At 34.1% G+C, this 20,575-nt stretch overlaps 1 protein-coding gene across 1 annotated transcript; it reads right to left on the bottom strand.

Annotated features, from left to right (window-relative positions):
* Positions 1-4,467: 4,467 nt before the first annotated feature.
* LOC145571887 (uncharacterized) lies at positions 4,468-19,367 on the bottom strand. Its single transcript, XM_081630914.1, has 5 exons — positions 18,492-19,367; positions 9,233-10,170; positions 8,508-9,135; positions 5,873-6,363; positions 4,468-5,278 (listed from the first exon to the last, which is right to left on the bottom strand). The coding sequence occupies exons 1-5, from the start codon at positions 19,255-19,257 to the stop codon at positions 4,613-4,615; spliced, it is 3,489 nt and encodes a 1,162-aa protein (XP_081487040.1). The 5' UTR covers positions 19,258-19,367; the 3' UTR covers positions 4,468-4,612.
* Positions 19,368-20,575: the final 1,208 nt, after the last annotated feature.

The following is a 20,575-nucleotide window of genomic DNA, read 5'->3' as shown; positions in this document are numbered from 1 at the left end:
ATGATATTTTTGAGATATACTCCGTATTCTATATGTATTAGTTTAAAGGGACAAGTCACGATTAATTAAGGTGTAAACTATACTATACACCATAGATCGTTAGTTTGACGGTTTGTAAAGTACATTAAAAACAAAAACATAAAGAATGATGTTGGACCATTATTCCATTACTATATTTGCAGCAAAGAATATTAAAAGATGATGATTGTTGAATGACAACATGTGGGACATAAAAAAAGCCCAAAATACGCACAGTTGAAGAAAGTATGATGTTTCTATGTTAAGTATATATAAAAAATAAAAAATAAAATAAAATAAAAAATTGAAATGTGTTTCGCAATCGTATACCCTTTTGTTGAAGACAAGTCGCAGGGTAGACCAACTACACTACAATTGCCTTCATTTGCCACCACACCGCCAACCATAACCGCCACCACCACCACACAGGCAACCAAAGCCATAATTTTATGCATGCAATAAAACCGATGATATTAATCAAACTCTAAATATTATACAAATATACAATAATAATACTATAATTTGTTTGTAGAATTCCACATAGATCACCAGGCCATCGTGTTAGCTTTTAGTCTCATTTGATCATTACAAAGTTATTAAACTAAATTTGATTAATCAATAAACTCAAATTAATTTAATTATACAATAATAAATACTACGTTATTTTTTCTTATTAATTCAAATTGTGTAATGCGTGGGAAAGTACAAATTATAAGCTAATAAGCCTATATCATTTGTCTGCAAAGTATGGCATTGCATTGTGTGTGCGTAAAAGATGGAAAATATTATTGTCACCACTTTAATGAGGGAATCCGCATCCATCTCTTTAATTTAAAGAAGGTGAAGCTAAACAGCTAGTTGCTCAAAGCTAATCACTTAATCATATCATCAAGTAACAAAAAGAAGTTGTTGAAGCTTAAAGGTTTTGATGATGATGAACTTAAACAAAGCGAACTTCAAACTAATAAGAGTTCTCTAAGTGCTGTGACTAGAACGGGTGAAGTTGACTTTGAAAGTGAAAGAGTAACCTAGCAATGAAGACTCATGGAGATCTCAAGGAAAGTTAAGGAATAAAGGAGAAGAGTTGCCTCATAGGAACTAACTGAGTTCCCTAAAAGGAACTTGAAGACAGCAAGTTGGAGTGCGAACCAGGTCTGCGAAGTTCCAATTCAGAACTAGAGTGCAAGTGATCAGCAGGAACTTAGTCCCGGACTGCGTGAAGGCCAAGTATCCTACATTACAGAATATTGGCGTAGAAAATTAAGTTTTGTTAAGTTTTATCTTTTAGATTTGCTGTAAATATGATTGTTAGGTTAACTCATGAGACTTATTAGAAACCTGATAAAAAGCTTGGCAAGCTTCTTAAAATAGGAAAGTTTAAAAAGATAAGTTTTTAGGAAAAGATTTTCTAAATGATTTATTCTTAAAACCGATTATCAAAAAGATATTATTCTTTTTGATAATCTATCTTTGATAAGTTTTCTAAAAGATTTTCTTTTAAAATAGATTTCCTTAAAAACCGTGTTTTGGGATTTTGTTAATTTAACATATTTATCTTTTGAAAACCCTACTTTCTATACAAGCAACTCTCACTACTAAAATTCGGCTAAATTGCGACCGTTTTTTTACGACCGTCTGAAAATCGGTCGCAAAATATGAAATTTGCGACCGTTTTTTATGCGGTCGCAATCTTACGACTGCTTTGACAACGGTCGCAAATTTGCGATCGTTTTGCGACCGTTTTTAACCTTTTAGACGGTCGCTACGATGTTTGAACAATTAAAAATAATTCTAAATTAAAATAAATCGTTTGCGACCGCCAAAGACGGTCGTAAATGTTATAATCTGCGACCGCCACAGAGACGGTCGTAAATTTCATAATCTGCGACCGTCAAAGGCAGTCGTAAATGTCATAATCTGCGACCGTCAAAGAGACGGTCGTAAATTTCATAATCTGCGACCGTCAAAGGCGGTCGTAAATGTCATAATCTGCGACCGTCAAAGAGACGGTCGTAAATTTCATTATTTGCGACCGTCAAAGACGGTCGCAAAAAGCTTTTTTTTTATATAAAAAAATTCGGGTATATAACTACACCCATCTCACTCCAACCCTAATTAACTAACCTCACGCCGCTCCTCTTTCTCTTTCCTCTCCTCTCTTCTTTTTCTTTCCTCTAAATCTCTAATTTACTTCCTCTTATCTCTCTCCTCTCTGTTTCCTCTCTTCCCTTCACCGATTTTTGCCACCATCTTTCCTCCGCCACCATATTTCCTCCACCACAATCTTCACTGGCTCTCCTCCTCCTTAAAGGAGTACGACAGCGGGCGGTTTTATTGGCGAGTTCGGGTTCGATTTTCTCAACAAGTACATTTAATGGTTTTTAAGGTGGAATTCGACCATGAAAAGTCTAAATCTAGACTTTTTTATGGCCGAATTTGGCCTTATTAAACCAAATTTGAGGTGAAATTCAAAGTTTGAGGTATGTTTTCATGTTTTTGATTTATTTTTTGTTTCATTTTTGTTATTTTCGTTTAATTTTTGGTTGATTTTCGTTTCGTTTTTGGTTGTTTTGTTTGATTTTTGTTGTTTGTTTTTAGTTTTAGTGGGTTTGATTTTGTTTTTGTTGATTTTTGGGTCTGATTTTTGGGTAATTTTCGTTTAGTTTTTGGTTAATTTTTGTTTCGTTTTTGGTTGTTTTGTTTTTGTTGTTTGTTTTTGGCCTAGTTTGTTTTAGTGGGTTCGATTTTGTTGATTTTTTGGTTTGATTTTCGAGTAATTTTGGTTTAATTTCGTGGTTTAATTGTCATTAATTTTTGGGTTTGATATTTAAAGTGAAATTGTTTGATTTTTGTTATTTTTAGATTTGTTTTTCGTTAATTTTAGTTGGTTTAATTGGGTTTTATTTTCATAAATTTTGTTGAGGGTGGCTTTTGTTGTGGCCGATTGGGGTTTTTACGGCAAAGGGTTGGGGTTTTCACGGCAAAGGGATGGAGATTATGGTGGTTGGGTGATATTTACGAGGTGGCTGGTGGTGTTTTAAGGTGGGTAAAGGTGTTTTAGGGTGGGTAAAGGTGATGAGGCAGGCTGCATTCACAGGAAAGTGGGTGCGGCTTTTTTTTTGTTTTTTTTTTAAACTCTTTGCGACGGCCTTAAGCGGTCGCTAATTTCCAGATTTGCGACCGCTTCGTATGCCGGTCGCAATTATATATATTTGCGACCGTCGTCCAAGCGGTCGTTGAAAATATAAAAACGGTCGCAAAAAAATTTGCGACCGTCAAACGGTCGTAATTATTTTTTTTTGCGACCTTATGAATAACGACCACCACGTTACGACCGTTGACGGTCGCAATTAAGTTCTGCGACCGTTTTTGCTATTTTCAACGACTGTCAGAGGCGGTCGCAATTTGGCTAAATTTTAGTAGTGTCTTGTATAAATTGTAGAAATCCTAATTCATTATTTTCTGTGAGTTTATGCGTGAAGAAATCGAGGTGTGCTTAATTGTGTAAGTTTGCCAAGTCTATAACTTTGTCATATTAGTTTCGGGTTTTATGTGTAGCTTGCCTCTCATATACTAAGGGTCTATATTTTGTATTGGTTGGGTTCTTGGGTGTGTGTGTGTGTAATCTATTTTTGCATACAGTGTTGTAAGCTTCTAGGTTGAAGCTGAGTTTGTAGTGCTCAAGGAGTATGAGTGAATCTAAGTCAGAGACTTAGGTTGGGTAGGATAGGGTCCTACTGTGTATCAAGTTCAGTCTGGAACTTGTGAGTAAAGGTCTTATTATAATAGGTTGTAACTTGTGTGTTTGCCCTATTGTAGTGAATTGGTTTGGCTTTGGAAATCCTTTAGAAGGGTCGAGCTTTTAATTCCAGTTGGGCCCTGAAAGGTTTTCTTGTAAAATTTTGTGTGCATTGCAAGTTCCTTTACATTCTGTTTTACATTCCGCAAGAAGTAGTCATTAGGAACTCATATAAAATTCACCCCCCCTCTTGTAGTGTTCGTCTCAACTAACAAAAGCTAAGCAGCTAGCAGCTCAAAATTTTAAAACCTTCAATTTTCTTTTTCTTTAATATTTTTTTTATAAACAAAAACACTTGTAATTGATTGTATGTAATAGGTAACAGTCGTAACACTATAACAATCACAAAGTTTACCTTCAGTTGGTATTTCAGTACCTTGTTTGCTACTTGTCAAATGTCAGTTTCTAAAGTGCTACTTTTGTCAAACTTCAGTACCATTTGTTATTATGAACTCTATGGATAGAAAACATTGTTAATGATTTTTTTTTTTGAAAAAAATAAAAACATCACATGTAGAGTTTGAGTTCAGGCTTGCTTATGGGAAACCAAGTACATGTCCCATACGAATTACGACCATATATATATGCTTCGAGGCTCAAGGTTATCTTACTGAAATTATAAGCATTCGATTGCTTTTAGTACTATTCCAAATTAATCATCATTAAAGACAAAGATTATTGTTGTGCAATACAAGCTTATACCATCCAAATTTTACTTTAAATAAAAGCTTATACAATCCAATATAGAAAGTGTAGGTAACATGTATTATTGGTATTTGACATGCATAATTGATCTCATCCCGACCTTTCTGCTGTGGTGGACAGTTCGGACGGAGGATGTGTTGGAGACTCATCACCTGATTGTTCATTCTCATTCTTACGACGCACCAGATTTGTGATATAACGGAAAACCTTTGAACCAGAAGTAGATAAGGTTGAACCAATTGGTCCGAGATACTCAATGACGATACATTTGTGCATGAGTGATAACAGTGTAGTGCATATTACCAAAGTATAAATAGTAATCCATGGCTTAACATGGATGGTTATAACATACACTCCCGCCATGAAAGTCAAAAGAGTTGTGTAGAACGATATTAAGAGCAATGAGATGCTGAAATCCATCAACATCACTGAGTTGCGTTTAGTGTCAGCAGCCAAGATCCAAAGAAGGCAAAATAAGACCATTGTTGATAAGCACATTGTCGATATGTCAAAGAACATAAAAGCCTGGAATGCTACAACGTCTACAAGAAGTGGACTCCCTATAACATTTTTATTTTTATCATCTTGGATTACTCCACCAGGAACAGTAAATGCTGCTGTGAATGATATCGTCGCCAAAAGTGCTGCTATTACACCCATTGTGTTCACATAATTGTTCATCTCCTTTGTAGAAATACCATACCCACTTCGGTAACCTTGCAATTTGTCTGGATACTTACTCAAAAGCTTTTCCAACTGCATCAAATGAATTTGATCCATATTATTCTTAATATATACTTCTTCCGTTTCTGTTTAGTTGAAACGTTTCTTTAGTCATGTTTGCCAATTCACAACTTCAATCTTTCATATTTTTAATTACTGATAAACAAAAATTATAAAAATAGATATTTTGAAAATATATATCGTGACGAATCTAACAAGATCTCACATGACTATATTTTTCATTACATATAAAACACAAAACACGGTCAAAGGGCAATGTGTGAATAGTGCTAAAGTTAAAAGGTGTCAACATATAAAAAAAAAAAAAAAAAAAAAAAAAAAAAAAAAAAAACGGAGGTAGTATATTTCAAATAAGCATATAACAAATAAGTTCGGATTACGTAAAATATATAATGCTGAAAACAATTAAGACACATGGTTTAATAAGAAAATATGGAGCATGAAATAAGAAGTAATTAATTTGTTCATTGAGAATTTATTTGTTTATTTTAGGGGGGGATGGAGGTAGTATATTAATAATGAAATGTTTTGTGTACCACCTACGATACCCCCAACTAATGATCGCCCATAGGTTAAAATAATACGATACTGTAAGAGTGTACTTACATGTTGAGGAAGGTCTGCAATAGATGCTAATATATCACCGGGAGTGACACCATCTCCGTCTTTTATGTTCAAAAGGTCCCTTATAGACTCCAATCTTTCGGCAGATAATAGTTCATCACCATGTAGTGAACACTTCAGAAAGAGATGTGCATGGGTAAAGCGCCGAGATTCAAGCGCCAAATGCAATGGCGTTTTACCCTTCTTGTCAACCTCTTTCAACAGATTTGTTAAATCCGGTTTTGTTTCAATATATTGAACAAATTCACGTGTCATGGATGATGGCTGATTAACTAACATGTGCCAGATTGTCTGGCCATTGTTGTCAGCCTTTCTCGACCCTTGTTGGTTAAGACTATCCAATATCTCAACTGTATTTATGTGACCAACTTGAACCGCTCTCATGATCGGGGTAAGACCATCCTTGTCTTGCCAGGTCGCCGCCTCTTCATTTGACTCCGTTATTGCGCGTATCACTTCTTTTGACCACTCCTCTGAATCCATCATGTTCGATTGGGCATGCAAAATAATAAGCACATATATATAGGTAACAAGTTAGCCTGGCCTACTAGTATATTAACGAAAGATGTTAAAAAGTTACATTGTTCACGGCATCACCACAATCCTTATATATATATATACTCCGTATTACGTGCTCCGTCATTTTTTTTTAAGTAACACACTAGATTTCGCACACAATTTTAAAATACTAAGACCTTGTTTGGTTGCACTTCAATAATGGGGGAAATACAAATTTATGAAAAATGTGTTTAAAATTAGTTGTTTGGTTAACAAAAATCTAGGAAGTGGAAATTCCTAAGCAATTTGGAATTCCTACAAAACATGGGAATTAATTTCCCATACAATACCTTGGTCACTCAAACTTCCCACATGTATTTTGGGTGAAATTACATTATTGTTCTCAAAATTTCGGAAAAGTAGTTCAAGTTATAATAATACATGAGTATTTTATACGTTAAACAAACAAAACATAGGAAATTAACTCATGGGAAATACGATTTCCTATATGTCAACCAAACACAATTTTAGTATTTCCTAGGCGATAAAATTTTTCATGTATTGTAACTTCCTATAGGCATTAAATTCCCATATGCAACCAAACGAGGATTTAGCTTACATATATCGATTAGATTATACTAGTAGTGAATTTCGTTAGAAAATTATATAATAACTAGTTTGTGACATAGGCGATGCCCTGGATTTGTTTATATACAAAATGAAAAAACTACTTAAGTTAGAATGATATTTTAAAAACATTACTTTAAGCTAAATAATAAAATAAAAATAAAAAATTTAAAAAGTATAGGTAGAAAGAGAGATGCAGTAGTATATTTGCATGTTTTACAATCAAGTTGGGATTTGCATAAAATGCTTCTAAAATGTAGGAATCCAAGTTAATGAAAAACTAGGCTTTTGACCCGTCCGACGTACGGGCTTATTATAGGAATAATTTCTAATGTTTTGTATTATGAACACATGGTTGATCAGAGTATAGTATTGTGATAGTTTGTGAGCATGAATAGTTTTGCCTCTCATACAATTCTAAATGATTAAAGAGTTATTATTCGGAGTAATGTGTTCAAAATGAGGCTACTAATGAAGGGTGAAGAAGATTGAGGGACTAAAATTGAAGGAAAATGGACAATTAAGCTTGATTAAAGGTTGAACTAAAAAGGGGAGATGAAGATGAATTGCTTGGGAGATGAAGTAGCTCAAGATGCATTTCTATTTTGTTGGTTTGGATTTTTGTGGGTTAATTAATATTAATACTGTATTTATTTTTAAAATAATATGAAAAGTTTAGAAAGCATAATGAAGGAGATAAAACTTAAGAAGATAAGGAAGTTTAGACACGTGGCTTTTTTTGGTTGAATAAGTGAAGAAGATGGGGAAGTGTCATAGAATAATTACATGTGTTTTTTTTTGTTTGAGTTTTCAAATACTAAGTATAGATTATATATATAACTCATTAATGTTAACCAAGTAATAGAATGACATTCATTCATTGTGGAATAAAAACAACCAATACAACAAAGTAAAAAGAAATTTCATTTATAGTTAATCAATAATGAAATAATTGTCTACTTGATTGGACAATAATGGTAATAAAAGTTGAAAATGCCAAGGGGTGTAAGGGTTTCAATATGGTTCAAGTATTTATATGTGGCGCCATGTTATTATTCAAGTGGCGTCATGTCATAAATTTCATTATGAATTAGGTGACACTTGTCGTCAACATGTTGTCTTTTTGAGTTTTAATAATATTGTTGATGTAATAATGTAAATTAGGGATATTGTGTTTAATACTTAGCTTTTATTAAAAGTAAAGGAATTTATAATAAAGAATGAAATAGTGGAGATATTGGGAGAGAAATAATTTAAAATGTTGGTAAATAAATCTAAATCTAAGAAGAGGGCCACTACAAAAAAACGAACATTTTAAAAAAGTGTGTCACTTATTATAAAAGACGAAGATAATAGTTTTTTATCATCCTTTTTTAATTACTAGTTTTGCAATAATTAAGTCAGTAGGATTATTTAAGCAATGAGTATGGAAGATGAGAAAATGAAAATAAAAAGCAATAAGATGGAAAATGTTTGAGAGATTGATACTTACCCATGGGGTTTCCAGCTAGAAGATGGAGAGGTGTCTCTTTACATTTGTTACTCATTCTAGTAATGATATCAAAATCAGCCATTATGTCCTCCGAAAAAAGTGGTAAAATATGATTAGCTTTGAGTGCTTCATGAAGGGGTGTATTCCCCTCCACATTCTGTACCAACCAAGGCGGATCATAAATGAAATCGCGGTGATCTCCTCTTGAAACGATTTTAGCATACTTGCAACATAGTTTGAGTAACTCAAACGGAAAGGTTGAAGTACGCAATGTATTGTAATCGTAATGATGATCGTGAGGTGATCTTGAGGTTGAAGTGCAGCGAAGAATCTTGATATCATGAGAATTTTGCAGTAGGATATGAAGCGGAGTGTTGCTCTTATAGTCTAATTGGTAAACGAGTGTCGGGTAGCTATCAACAACTTGTTTGACGAAATTAAGATATTCGTCAGGTATAATAGGACTTCCCCTTTGTAACTGCATCAAATTATGAAGCACATTTCTTCCCTTGGAATCTCTTGATGATAGAAAATTCATTCCATAGATGGTTAATTTTTCTTGTAAAAACTGGAATTTTACCCCGTCTACAACTCCATATTCCTCAGTTGTCTTCTTCTCATTTATCCTCTGCATGCATCAAATATAAACAAGTTAATTATTCTTCACTTGCACCATGCACGTACTTAAAAAGAAGAGGAAAAATAAAGGCCTGATGATGGCTTACTTTATCGCGCTCAAAATGACTTAGTAGCTGTTCAAGATCATACGTTGATCTACCTTCATCAGCTTCTGCTATTGGTTGCAGTGAGTGATTTTTTATTAGAAGACGCACCATGTTAAAGTTCAATTTCAAAGCTAAATTCAATGGTGTCTTTCCTTGCTTATTGACGACTGTCTTAATGCCTTGAATTTCAGGAATTTGTAGCAGCTCTATGCCTTTTTTGTAGGAAAATATCCTATTTATCATCAAGTGTAAGATTGTATCAGCATTATTGTTATCAAGCTTCTTTGCAGACTCCGGACAGCCTTTAAGTATGATTTTAATGACTGGAAGACCAAAACTTGTGGGGAGAAAAGCCGCTCTATGAAGAGGTGTATAACCTTCAATGTCATGCCAACACGCCACACTGCTATCTTTCTCTACCAGCAATTCTATCAAACTAGTATAGGTATCAATGATACTATATACCAGGTCAAAATGCCGACGTACCAACAACCTAGCAACTTCAAGGTTGTGACTAATAAGTGCAACATGAAAGGGCGTGAAATCGTTTGCATTCTTGATCTCATACTGCCCATTTTCAAATTCGAGGAGCAGCTCGAAAATGGGGGCGTTGCCCACCATTGCCGCAACATGAAGAGGAGTGTTACCGTCAAAGTTTCTCTTACTCATCAGCTTATTGATTATAGATCTTGGCAATAACCTCTTTGTAACCTCATATATAAATTTATATTGCTTAGATTGGATTGCTATATGAAGGAGATTCTCTTCTTTTGGGAGGTTTTGCCGTAGAAAATAGTTGCCATGTTCTATTTCTTTGTTTCGTGCTTCCTCAACGAACCTTACGTCACCCATCTCTGCGGCATTCTGAAGGTTCAACTCCATCTCCGACAACATATGGAATCCTTCTAGATCTTCCTTGTCTTCCTCGCTTTTTTTCCCTGGAAAAAAAAAGTTAAAATGTGTTGAAGTCATATTATAGAATATAGAGAGAAGGGAAAGAATAATACTACCTCCGGTCCAATTTACTCGCAACAATTTCCTTTTTTGGGTGGTTCAATTTACTCGTAACAAACTTGTTTCTTTCCTTTTTTTAGTATGTTTTTGGGTGGTAATTGACCAATATACCCTTACTTTTTTTTTAAACAACCTTATTATATTACAAATCTAATTTCATTAGATTAAGCCCCAAGCTTAATTAATTAAACCCTCATCCCTTTAATTTTCTCTCTCCTCCTCCAACCCCATTTTCATGGTGGCTTCGTGGTGTTAAGAGCAACGGGGTTGTAGATCGACGATGTCGTGGGTTTGATTCGTGGCTCGGGTTTCGTGGTTTCAGATCGCCGGATTTCGTGGGTTGGTAGGTCATCGGTGCTAGGTTAGTGGTTGTAGATCGGCAGCGTCATGGTGCTAGGTTTCGTGGTTGCAGATCGGCCGCGTCGTGGTGCTGGGTTCATGGGGTGCTGGTTCGTGGGTTGCTGGGTGCGTGGGGTGATGGTGGTGCGTGAGCGGTTCTGGGTTCGTGGCGGTGCTAGGTGGTGGTGGGTGGTTTGGGTGTTGCTGGGTGGTAGTGGTGGGTGGTTTGGGTGATGCTTGGTGGTGTCAGAGGTGGTGGGTTATTTAATTTAATTAAGGTTGAATTTCTTTTTTTTTTTTTTTGGTTGGATTAATAGTTAGTATATACCCTTAGTTTTCCATAATCATGTTTACAATCTTTTGCCTTAGTTTCCGCAAACATGTCCTTTGTTGCTAGTAAATTGGACCGGAGATAGTATATCCAAGGAAAAATTGCAAATAATAATACAACTTTTGGCCGATTTTTTTTAATAATACAACCTTTTGATTATTTTATAATAATATAACATTTAGAGGGTGTCAATTTTAAACAAGACAGCATTACCTGTTGGTAACCTATTTTTACATGTTATTGTGACACATGTCACTGTTTTATTGATTTTTTCAATTTAATTAATTAATTATTATATATATATATATATATATATATCTTCTATACCACCAGGATTAGAAATTAATAAGGATTATTTTGATTTTACCACAAAAAAAAAAAAAAAAAAACAAAAAAAAAACAAAAAATTTTCTTTTACCACCAAAAGTTTATTTTATTTTACCATAAAAAAATTATTTTGTACCTTCTGCCATAAAAAAAACCTGGCAAACTTAACGAATTTTTTTAAATTTTTCAATTTTTGTGCCAAAAATATTCTCTTTAGGGGTTTTGGGGGACATTTTGGTTCCATGGGACCAAAATGAGGTCAAAATTGAAAAGAAAAATGTTTGTAAATGACTTGTTTTTCCTACTAAAAAATATCTCGATTTGCGTAAAACACCCAAAATGAGGCATTTTCAATCATTTTTTGTCAATTCTATCTTCAAATTGGTCGCAAAAGACCAAAATGTCGCCCTAACCCAGTAAAGAACGTGTTTTAATCATAAAAATCGAAGAATTTTTTTAACATCGTTAGATTAACAGTCTTCTTGATGGCAGGTGGTGAAAAACAATTTTTAGAGTTTTTTTTTTCTCGTGGTAAAATAATATTTTAACAAGTTGTGATTGCAAAAAACAATTTCTTGATTTTTTTATGACAAAAGTCAAAAAATCCCTGTAATTATGTAAATTTTACTTAATTTTATTTGTCAGTAGTATAATTAACATAAAAATATATAGTTACAATAGTTTAGGATAGGAGCATGTGTTTGTTAGGTTGCTAAGTATTTTGCAAAATATGTGGAGTTGAATGGAGTTAGTGTGTTACTTCGTTTGTTTGTTATGAATATACGTAATAGAAGACAACTTTTAATTGTATTAGATTTACTAGCAATTGGATTGAATATAGGAAAAATTGTAAAAAATAATACAACTTTTATTTTTTCCATTCTTTTTTAATAATATAACCTTTTGATTATTTTATAATAACATAACCTTTGGGAGTGTCAATTTTAAACAACACAAAAAACCTGTAACCTTTTATACCGACTACCCACGTTAGTTAATTGGTCTAAATAGTAAATTTGATTTATATTTATATGATTAATTTAAAACTTTTTTTTTTAAAAAAAAAAAAACCAACTCCCTCTTAACCTCGACAACCACCACAGTAGCGCGCCCTTCCCCGGAGAACAAGACATATCCACCCCCCTGCACGGCCGACCAACCCTTTACGACTAAACTTCCCCTTCCTCTTCCCCTTCCCTGATACACGAGCCTCACTGTGACGTGAACAACATGCTAATGCAGGCTTCGGTGGGGACGTTATTTCTATGCAGGGGAAGTGGGAGGGGGCCGCTTTCGATCAAGGAAAGGGGAGGGAGGTGGTTATTGGGGTCTAGGAAAGGGAAGGGGTGAGTTTCGTGGTATTTCGGTAGGTTTGTGGTGGCTGCGTGGATTAGGGTGATTTTTGTGGTGGTTGGGAAGGAAAGGAGGTTAGGGTTTGGCCTGGCTAAATGTTGCCATGGAAGAAAGGGGAAGGTCGGGGTTAGGGGGAAAGTAGGTCGGGCGGCTGTGAGGAAGTTGGTCTTCGGCCATGCATACTGCGCCGTCGAGGCTTAAGGGTGTTGCGTACATTTAGGGGAGGGGAGAGGAGGTGGCGAGGTTGGGTGGTTGGATATTATTTTTTTATATATATATATATAATAATGTAAATTAAACGGTTTTTTCACTATAAACCCCTGAGTGTTTTGTTTATTCATCATATATACCCATAAATTTTTTCAATTTCATTATTTACCTCTAAGTTGTTACAAAAATTCACCATATACCCTTAATGCAACAAGATGAGTGGAATTTGACTAATTATGCATCGAAACCACCATAGATCTCTCCCTCTATCCCCGAAACCATTCATCTTCTTTGTCCAATCCCTGAAATCATTCCAAATCTCCATGACTATATTCGTATGATCGATTTTGAGGATGAGAAAAAGAAATTTTGGGTGGTTTTGGGGGGTGGGAAAAAGATATGTGGGTGATTTCGGAGGTAGGGAATGTAATAAAGGTAGTTTCGGGTTATAATTAACCCTAATGATTGACAAAGTTTACAATCATTAGTCATCAAGGGTATATGGTGTAGTTTTGTGAAAACTCGAGGGTATATGATAAATTTAGAAAAGTTCATGGGTATATGGTGAATAAACAAAAAACTCAGGGGTATATGGTGAAAAACACAAAAGATTAAATAATATGTTTGGCTAGCTTTCGTTATATAATTCATATTGATTTTATATGTATTTTTTTGTCATAAATTACCTAATAAAACCCAAGTTTTGAGAGAAACTACCTAAACCCAAAAAAAAAAAAAATTGTAAGAAATTAACTAATAAAAGGGAAAATATTGTAAATGCTATCTTTGACCGTCATAGCAGCGTTATACACTGTTAACCTAATTTTTTGATGTTAACCACCTACTTTAAAATACCCGAGTCTCATATAAAAGTTTGTGTTGATGTAACTTTATCTAATTTTCTACAAAATTGTATAAAAGGTTATTATATTGGATAGGTAAATTTGTAAGTGTGACGGGTAAAATGGGTATTACTGAATATGAATAATTATCGGTTTCCTAAAATTAATGTAACATCTCTTAGTGTTAAAATGTTACTCCCTCCACGTTCTAATAAGTGCTACACTTACCAAATGCGCCCATGTTTTAACAATTGTTACACTTTTTTTTCTTTTTTTTTTTGCTAAAAGACATATTTTAATATTATATTTTTCTTTTTTCATGGACTTCGCCCAGACACCCAAATCCACTACCTCTCACATTCATTGCTTTTTAATAAACTAGTAACCCCACTATATATCTTTCTTAATTATTTTTTACTCCAATTACCCCACTGTTATTTTATTTACGTCAATTAAATTGTCTTAAATTATGTGGCAATTAAAGATTAACACGTATCAAAAACACGGAGGGGGTACCTATTTTAAAAGCGTTACTTTGTAATATTACTTATGTTAAAAGTGTTACCACTACTAGAAAAAGGGAAATAGTGACGGAATGGTTCCATCGAATACATTATTCCGTCGAAAAAGTCGAAATTTCCGACGAAATTTAAAAATCCGTCGGAAATTTCCGACGGAATTAAAATCCGTTGGAATATATGTACTTTTCTGTCGGAAAATCCGTTGAAATATATGTACTTTTTTGTCGGAAAATCCGTCGGAAAATACCATTTCCGACGGAATTAAAATCTGTCGGAATTTTTCGACGGAATATTCTGTCGGAATATAATTTAAAAAAATAAAAAATAACTTTTCAAAAAACCCTAAATATTTTTTCCGCCTCTTCTCTTCTGTTTCCCCCTTCTTTCTCTTTTTCTTTTTCCACTTCTCCTTCTCTCTCCTCCTTCTCTTCTTCTCGTTCTTCGTCCTTCTCCTTCTCTCCCCTCCTCTTCTTTTTCTCCATCCTTCTCCTTCTATCTCCTCTTCTTTCTCCTCCTCTTCGTCTTCTCCGTCCTTTTCCTTTTCTACCTTCTCTCCCCCCTCTTTCTGACTACCATGGCCATCCACAACCACGGCCAACACTAACCACCCGCCGCCACAACAACGACGTGAATAACACCACCAACACAGACATAACATCAACATCAACGGTGCTAAAGAAGGTTTTAAGGTCAAATTCGACCATGAAAACTCTAGATCTAGAGTTCTCATGGTTGAATTTAGCCTTGTAAACCTAATTTTCAGGTTTTGTGTGGTCAAATTCAGGTATGTATCTTTTTTTTTTCCTTAATTTTTATTTTATTTTCCTTTTTTCGAATATTTTTTTGAAAATTTATGGTTGTGGCTCTTGAACTTCGAATTTTGGTGTTTTTTTTGAAAATTTATGGACATATTATTGAAAATCCGGGTTAGGTTTTGGGTTAGGTTAGTAGATCTGTGTTGGTTGTGGGTTATGGGTTGTGGTGGTGGGTCATTGTAAGTCAGTGTGTGGTTGTGGGTTGTGGGTTATGGTGGGGAATTTCGGTGGTAGGTGGGGTGAATTGTTGTGGTGGGTGGGTTTAGGTGGGTGGGTTCGGGTTAGGGTGGTAGGTTTGGGTTAAGTGGGTTAAGGCGGTGAAATTGGTGAGTTAAGGTGGTGCGTCTTGGGGTTAAGGTGGGTTAGGCGTGGTGGCGGTGAGGGCAGGCAGCGGTGGTACGTGGTTTTTATTTATTTATTTTCTTCATTGGCGTTTCCGACAGAATGTAATCCTTCGAAAATTTCCGACGGACTTTTCCGGGCCGAAAAATCTCTTCCCGTCGGAAAAGTGGTTCCGGCGAAAATTCCGTCAGAAAAGGTCATTTTTCCTACAAACTGTTTTCCGACAACCGGTTCCGATGGAAATTCCGTCGGAAACGGGTTTTTCGACGGATTTTTTCCGTCGCAATTCGACTGTTTTCTAGTAGTGTACATTCTAATAAAGTGTTAGCAAAGTGTTATTTATAAATCTAATAATTTTGCATTTAAAAAAGTGTTACACAAACTGAATTATGTTCTAAGTGGATGGTATGGCTTTAGATGTTTATTTCCTCCATAAATAGGTGATAAGAAATGAATAAATCTACTTCTCTTATATGATTTATGATTTATTTATTTTTAAATAAATAAAACAAAATAAAACTATGAGGGCATAATTTGAAGAAAAAATTATGAATGACATAAAATACTATTCAAATAACATTTCTTAATTTGTGTATTGATCATTATTGTGTATGAGTAGCAATTTAATATTTATTGTTAATTGAATTAACTTTTTTTATTTTACAAAGTTAATATTACATATGTAGTATAATTTGTAAATGCACAAACATTATACTAATCATATCACATCATATCATATCACTAATAAATAAGGTTGGTCTCGCAGCCAAGCCACGAGACATCGACACTTAACAATCCAGTTTTTTGCTACGTGTCACGTCACGTAGGCGTTAAATAAGAATTATTGTGACACATATGATGTTAAGTAAGAAAATTTTTTGGATAGATATTTTTAAAAATAAAAATGTTGTATAGAGTTTTATTATCGATAGATATACTATTCATATAAACAAAATGAATCCTATTTTTTTGGGAAATTCTCTTTGGTGAACTCCAACTTTTTAATTTTTTAAGTGGTAAACGTTATTAAATTTTATTATCAATGGTAAACTTAACTTTTTTATTTTAAATCAATTATAACATTAATGATTAATTTAACTAAACATTTAACTATAGTTAGTTAGTTTTTTTTTTTTTTTTAGTTTTTTTTACATTTATCTTAGAATTTTTTTTTTAAAACATCACCTATTCCCCCACTTCTCCCTCCCCCGCCCCCACCCACGCCGACACACCGGCCTCCCAACCCTCCTTCACCAGTGCGCCATCCTCCCCTACCCCTGGAAATGTCGACCTCCACCAACCCCAGCCAGCAACAGCCTCCCCCGCTCCACCTTCTCTCTTCCCCCATCTTGACACCTCCCATTTCCCCACTTAACAACCCACCGCCGACCGCACTAACCACCTCAAAAACCGGCCCCCTTCCCCGACGACCCTTATCCTCTATTCGTCGGCCCAGAAACCCTAAACACAACCCAAAAACACAAAAATAACCTAAACCTGTTTAGGGTTTTAAAACCAAACCCATAAATCGGGTTTGGGTTTTAAGGTGGTTTAGATGGGGTTTAAGGTTTCCGGGCTGTGCGAAAAGGGAAGGGGACTCGTCGAGGAAGGGGGTGGTTTTCGGGGAGGCGAAGGGGACAGGGGTTGAATCGGGGTGGGGGTCAGGGGAGGGGGGCCGATTATGACAGGGAGAGGGTAGTGTCGGGGAAACGGGTTTGGGTTTTGCAGTGGAAGAGTGGGTGGTTTTGGGGTTTGGAGTGGGCCAGTTAGGGGTGGTTTTTGGGGTTAAGAGTGGTTGGCCGGCCATTTTCAGGGCATATGGGGAGAGTCGCCGATTTCCGGCCGCTAGGAGGGGGTGGGTTGGGGGAGGGGGCTGGGTTGGTTTTTTTTTTTTTTTAATTTTAATATAATTAAAAAAAACCTAACTATAGTTAAGGAAATAACACTTATCAATGGTAATCAATAATTTAGGTTTATCATTGATAATAAAATTAAAAACATTTACCACTTAGAAAATTAAAAAGTTGGAGTTCACCAAAGAGAATTTCCCTTTTTTTTAATAAATATCTTACTCGATTCTTTTTCATCATAAAATTTGTTTTAAAAAATTCTTTAAAATAAGATCCATTTATAATATATATTTTATTTTAAAAATAATATAGAATCAAGAAAAATAACTTTAGTTTGGTAAAAATACTTCAAGCTAAGTTCAATAATTATAATTTAAGCTCAATAAAAAAAAATTCAGGTTAATAATAACATAGATATATTCCCCGCAACAACAATTTGGAGGGGCCGGGATTGGAACCTAATCATTCAGATCTGAGCCCCAAATCCGGATTAGCCCAAAGGATGAACTAGATGGAACACCAACAAAAAAAACATAGATATCTATTTACAAACAAAACTATAAAAAGTACACTGTTGTTTTTTTTTTTTTGAATAAAATAGTTCTCCTTACTTTTTTTTTATTATTTGTATCACTTTCCTTTTATTGTTTTCTTATTTGTATCATTTCCATTTATAGTAACTTTAATTTGTACTAAAGTTTATTTATTTTCTGATACTCTCTTTTGCTTTAAACCTCACTCAAATTAATTTATTATTTTTCTCACTCATGGTCCCCACAACTCTCTCTCACATACTTTCACTTTCATGGTCTCGACATTACTTTTACTACAATAAAATTATTCATCTACTCATATTATTATATTATACCAAATTCATTCTCCTTAAACTCCGCGCCTTTGCAAGTGATGCAAATAAAAAAAACGAAGGGAGTACATGTACTATTATAAATATAAGTGATATGATATCTAGCTTATGCCTAAATATTTTGCATTATCAAAATGGATCATATGACTGTATTTAACATTCAAATCAAAAAATTTATCCAAAACTTTTATCAACAATCTGGACATCGTCCGAACATAAAACTTGTTGGATTTAAAGAAAGGTAAGTGAGATTTTAGTTTGTGACTAAGACTAGGTCATTTATAATAATAATAATAATAATAATAATAATAATAATAATAATAATAATAATAATAATAATAATAAGTAAGAAAAGTGTGATAAATATAATTAGCTCTTTGGACGTCCGATAAATACCAACATATGTATGACAAGTTATATTAGTGATAAATAGAGAGATGGAGTAGTTACCAATAATTTGGTGTTTGATAATTGCAAGATGAAGAGGCGTCTCATTGGAATGGTTGGTAACACGAGCAAGCTTAGGATTCTTTTCAAGCAACAATCTAGCAATGGCAACATTGCCATGGATACTTGCAACATGTAACGCCGTGTTGCCTTGGCAATTCTGTAACTTGATCGTCTCCTGTGAGTGTTCGATCTCATCAAGGAGCATCTTGAAAATGTCGGCGTCACCCAATGCGGCGGCAACATGTAAAGGGGTGTTTCCCTCTTTGTTGGTTACACGAACAAGGTCAGGAAAGTGCTTCACCAACATTTCAGCAACGTCAAGATTGCGGCCCTTGATAAGTGCAACATGCAAGGGCGTGTTGCCGTCATTATTTTGCAATCTTGAACTCACCGGTGCTGGCCTCAGCACCGTGACCTCCTGCTCCCCCTCCTCGTATTTAAGGAGCAGCTTCAGAAACTCGATGTTTCCCTCTTCTTCAGCAGCATGAAGAGGGGTGTTTTTATAGTAATCCTGCTGATAAATCAGCTTATTAGTTATTGCGTCGCTTGGCAATAACCTCTCTAAAAGTACTTTTCTAATTAATTCATTTTGCCCATATTGAATTGCAATATGAAGAATATTGTAATTATCATATGAGGTTTGCCTCAAAAAATACCCTTCGTCACAATTTTCCATCTCTTTGTTTCTTGCTTCCTCGAAGAAGCCTATGTCGCCGTTCATAGCGGCTATGAAAAACTTCCGCCTATCCTCCGGGTTGTCTTCCATGACTAAAATGATGAATTATCAGTTTTTTTTTTTTTTCCTCTCGCTCTCTCTCTCTTTCAAAAAAAGTGCGAAATCAACTACTCTGCAATTCAAAAAATAATGTGTGTTTAAATTTGTCTCGCTTACTAAATGAATTGATTTCACCTTTGCACCTTTATTTATAATACTACTAGCAAATTGGGGAGTGGGGACCTTAGCTTGCTCTTATTCTTTACGTAATGATCGAGGAAGATTTTTTTCTTTTTCAATTAAGGGAGGTTGTAAGTTGTAACAAAAGGAATATTCTCTGAAATTTTTTCTGTGGAGGCGGATGCACCATGCTTGGTGCATCCGATTTTCTTTAAAAAAAGGCGGAATGAACATTTAGTTGTTCAGTTAGAACATATAGTTGTTTTGTAAAGAACATATAGCTATTTTATAAAGAACATCTAATTTTATATGTTCTTTTTGTAAATCTAAAGAACATTTGAAATATTAGTAAAGAACATGATAATATTAAAAAACATTATTCATATAGTAAATGTACATTTGGTATAAATGATCATGTACGTATATACAAAAGTACATTTTACTGTATTATAATGTACATTGTATTATATTTTAATGAACATATATGTTATAATGTTGGTTACATGTTTAATGTACATTGTATTATTTGCATCATGTAAGTATATGAAAAAAGAACATTTTACTGTATTTTAATGTACATTGTATTATTTGAATCTACAACTTTTTCTAAAATTGTCTATTTGCTTGCTTTCTTCTTCCAAAATGTATTAATTGGTCGATCTTCTTCAAGAACTTCATTTTATTTCTCATTGCAACAACAAAATAACATCAAAATCACAATTAATTCCCAATAAAATCAAATATTACAATTTTCAATCAAATTTATAAAAAACAAACACTCAAACTCAAAATAAACAAGTATGAATGTCAAATAAACAAGTATGAATGTCGAATTTGGTCTTACCTTTCGTTTTTATTTGTCATCTTGAACAATTTTGGACTCAAAATTTCAAATTTCTTGAAATTTTGCTTGAGGTTTGAGGAATTTAAATGGATTTAAAGTTTTGTTTGGAGAGAGAAAGTGAACTTTTGGTAAAAAAAAATTGAAATGATTTGTAATTAATGTATGGTAAAAAAATAATTATAGTATTATTTATCTATTTCATTATACAAAAAAAAATAATTATATTATTATACAAAAATAATATACATAATTGTTGCAAAAAAATCTGATGTACATTATAAATGAACACTATGTTCTTTTATGTATATGTCCATGTACATTATAAATGAACACTATGTTCTTTTA

The sequence above is a fragment of the Chenopodium album genome, chromosome 12 (genome assembly GCF_948465745.1).
Source record: "Chenopodium album chromosome 12, dcCheAlbu1.1, whole genome shotgun sequence".
In the NCBI taxonomy this organism is placed as follows: domain Eukaryota; kingdom Viridiplantae; phylum Streptophyta; class Magnoliopsida; order Caryophyllales; family Amaranthaceae; genus Chenopodium; species Chenopodium album.
The sequence above is the reverse complement of the archived record's forward strand: the minus strand, read 5'-3'. Positions and strand labels throughout refer to the sequence as shown.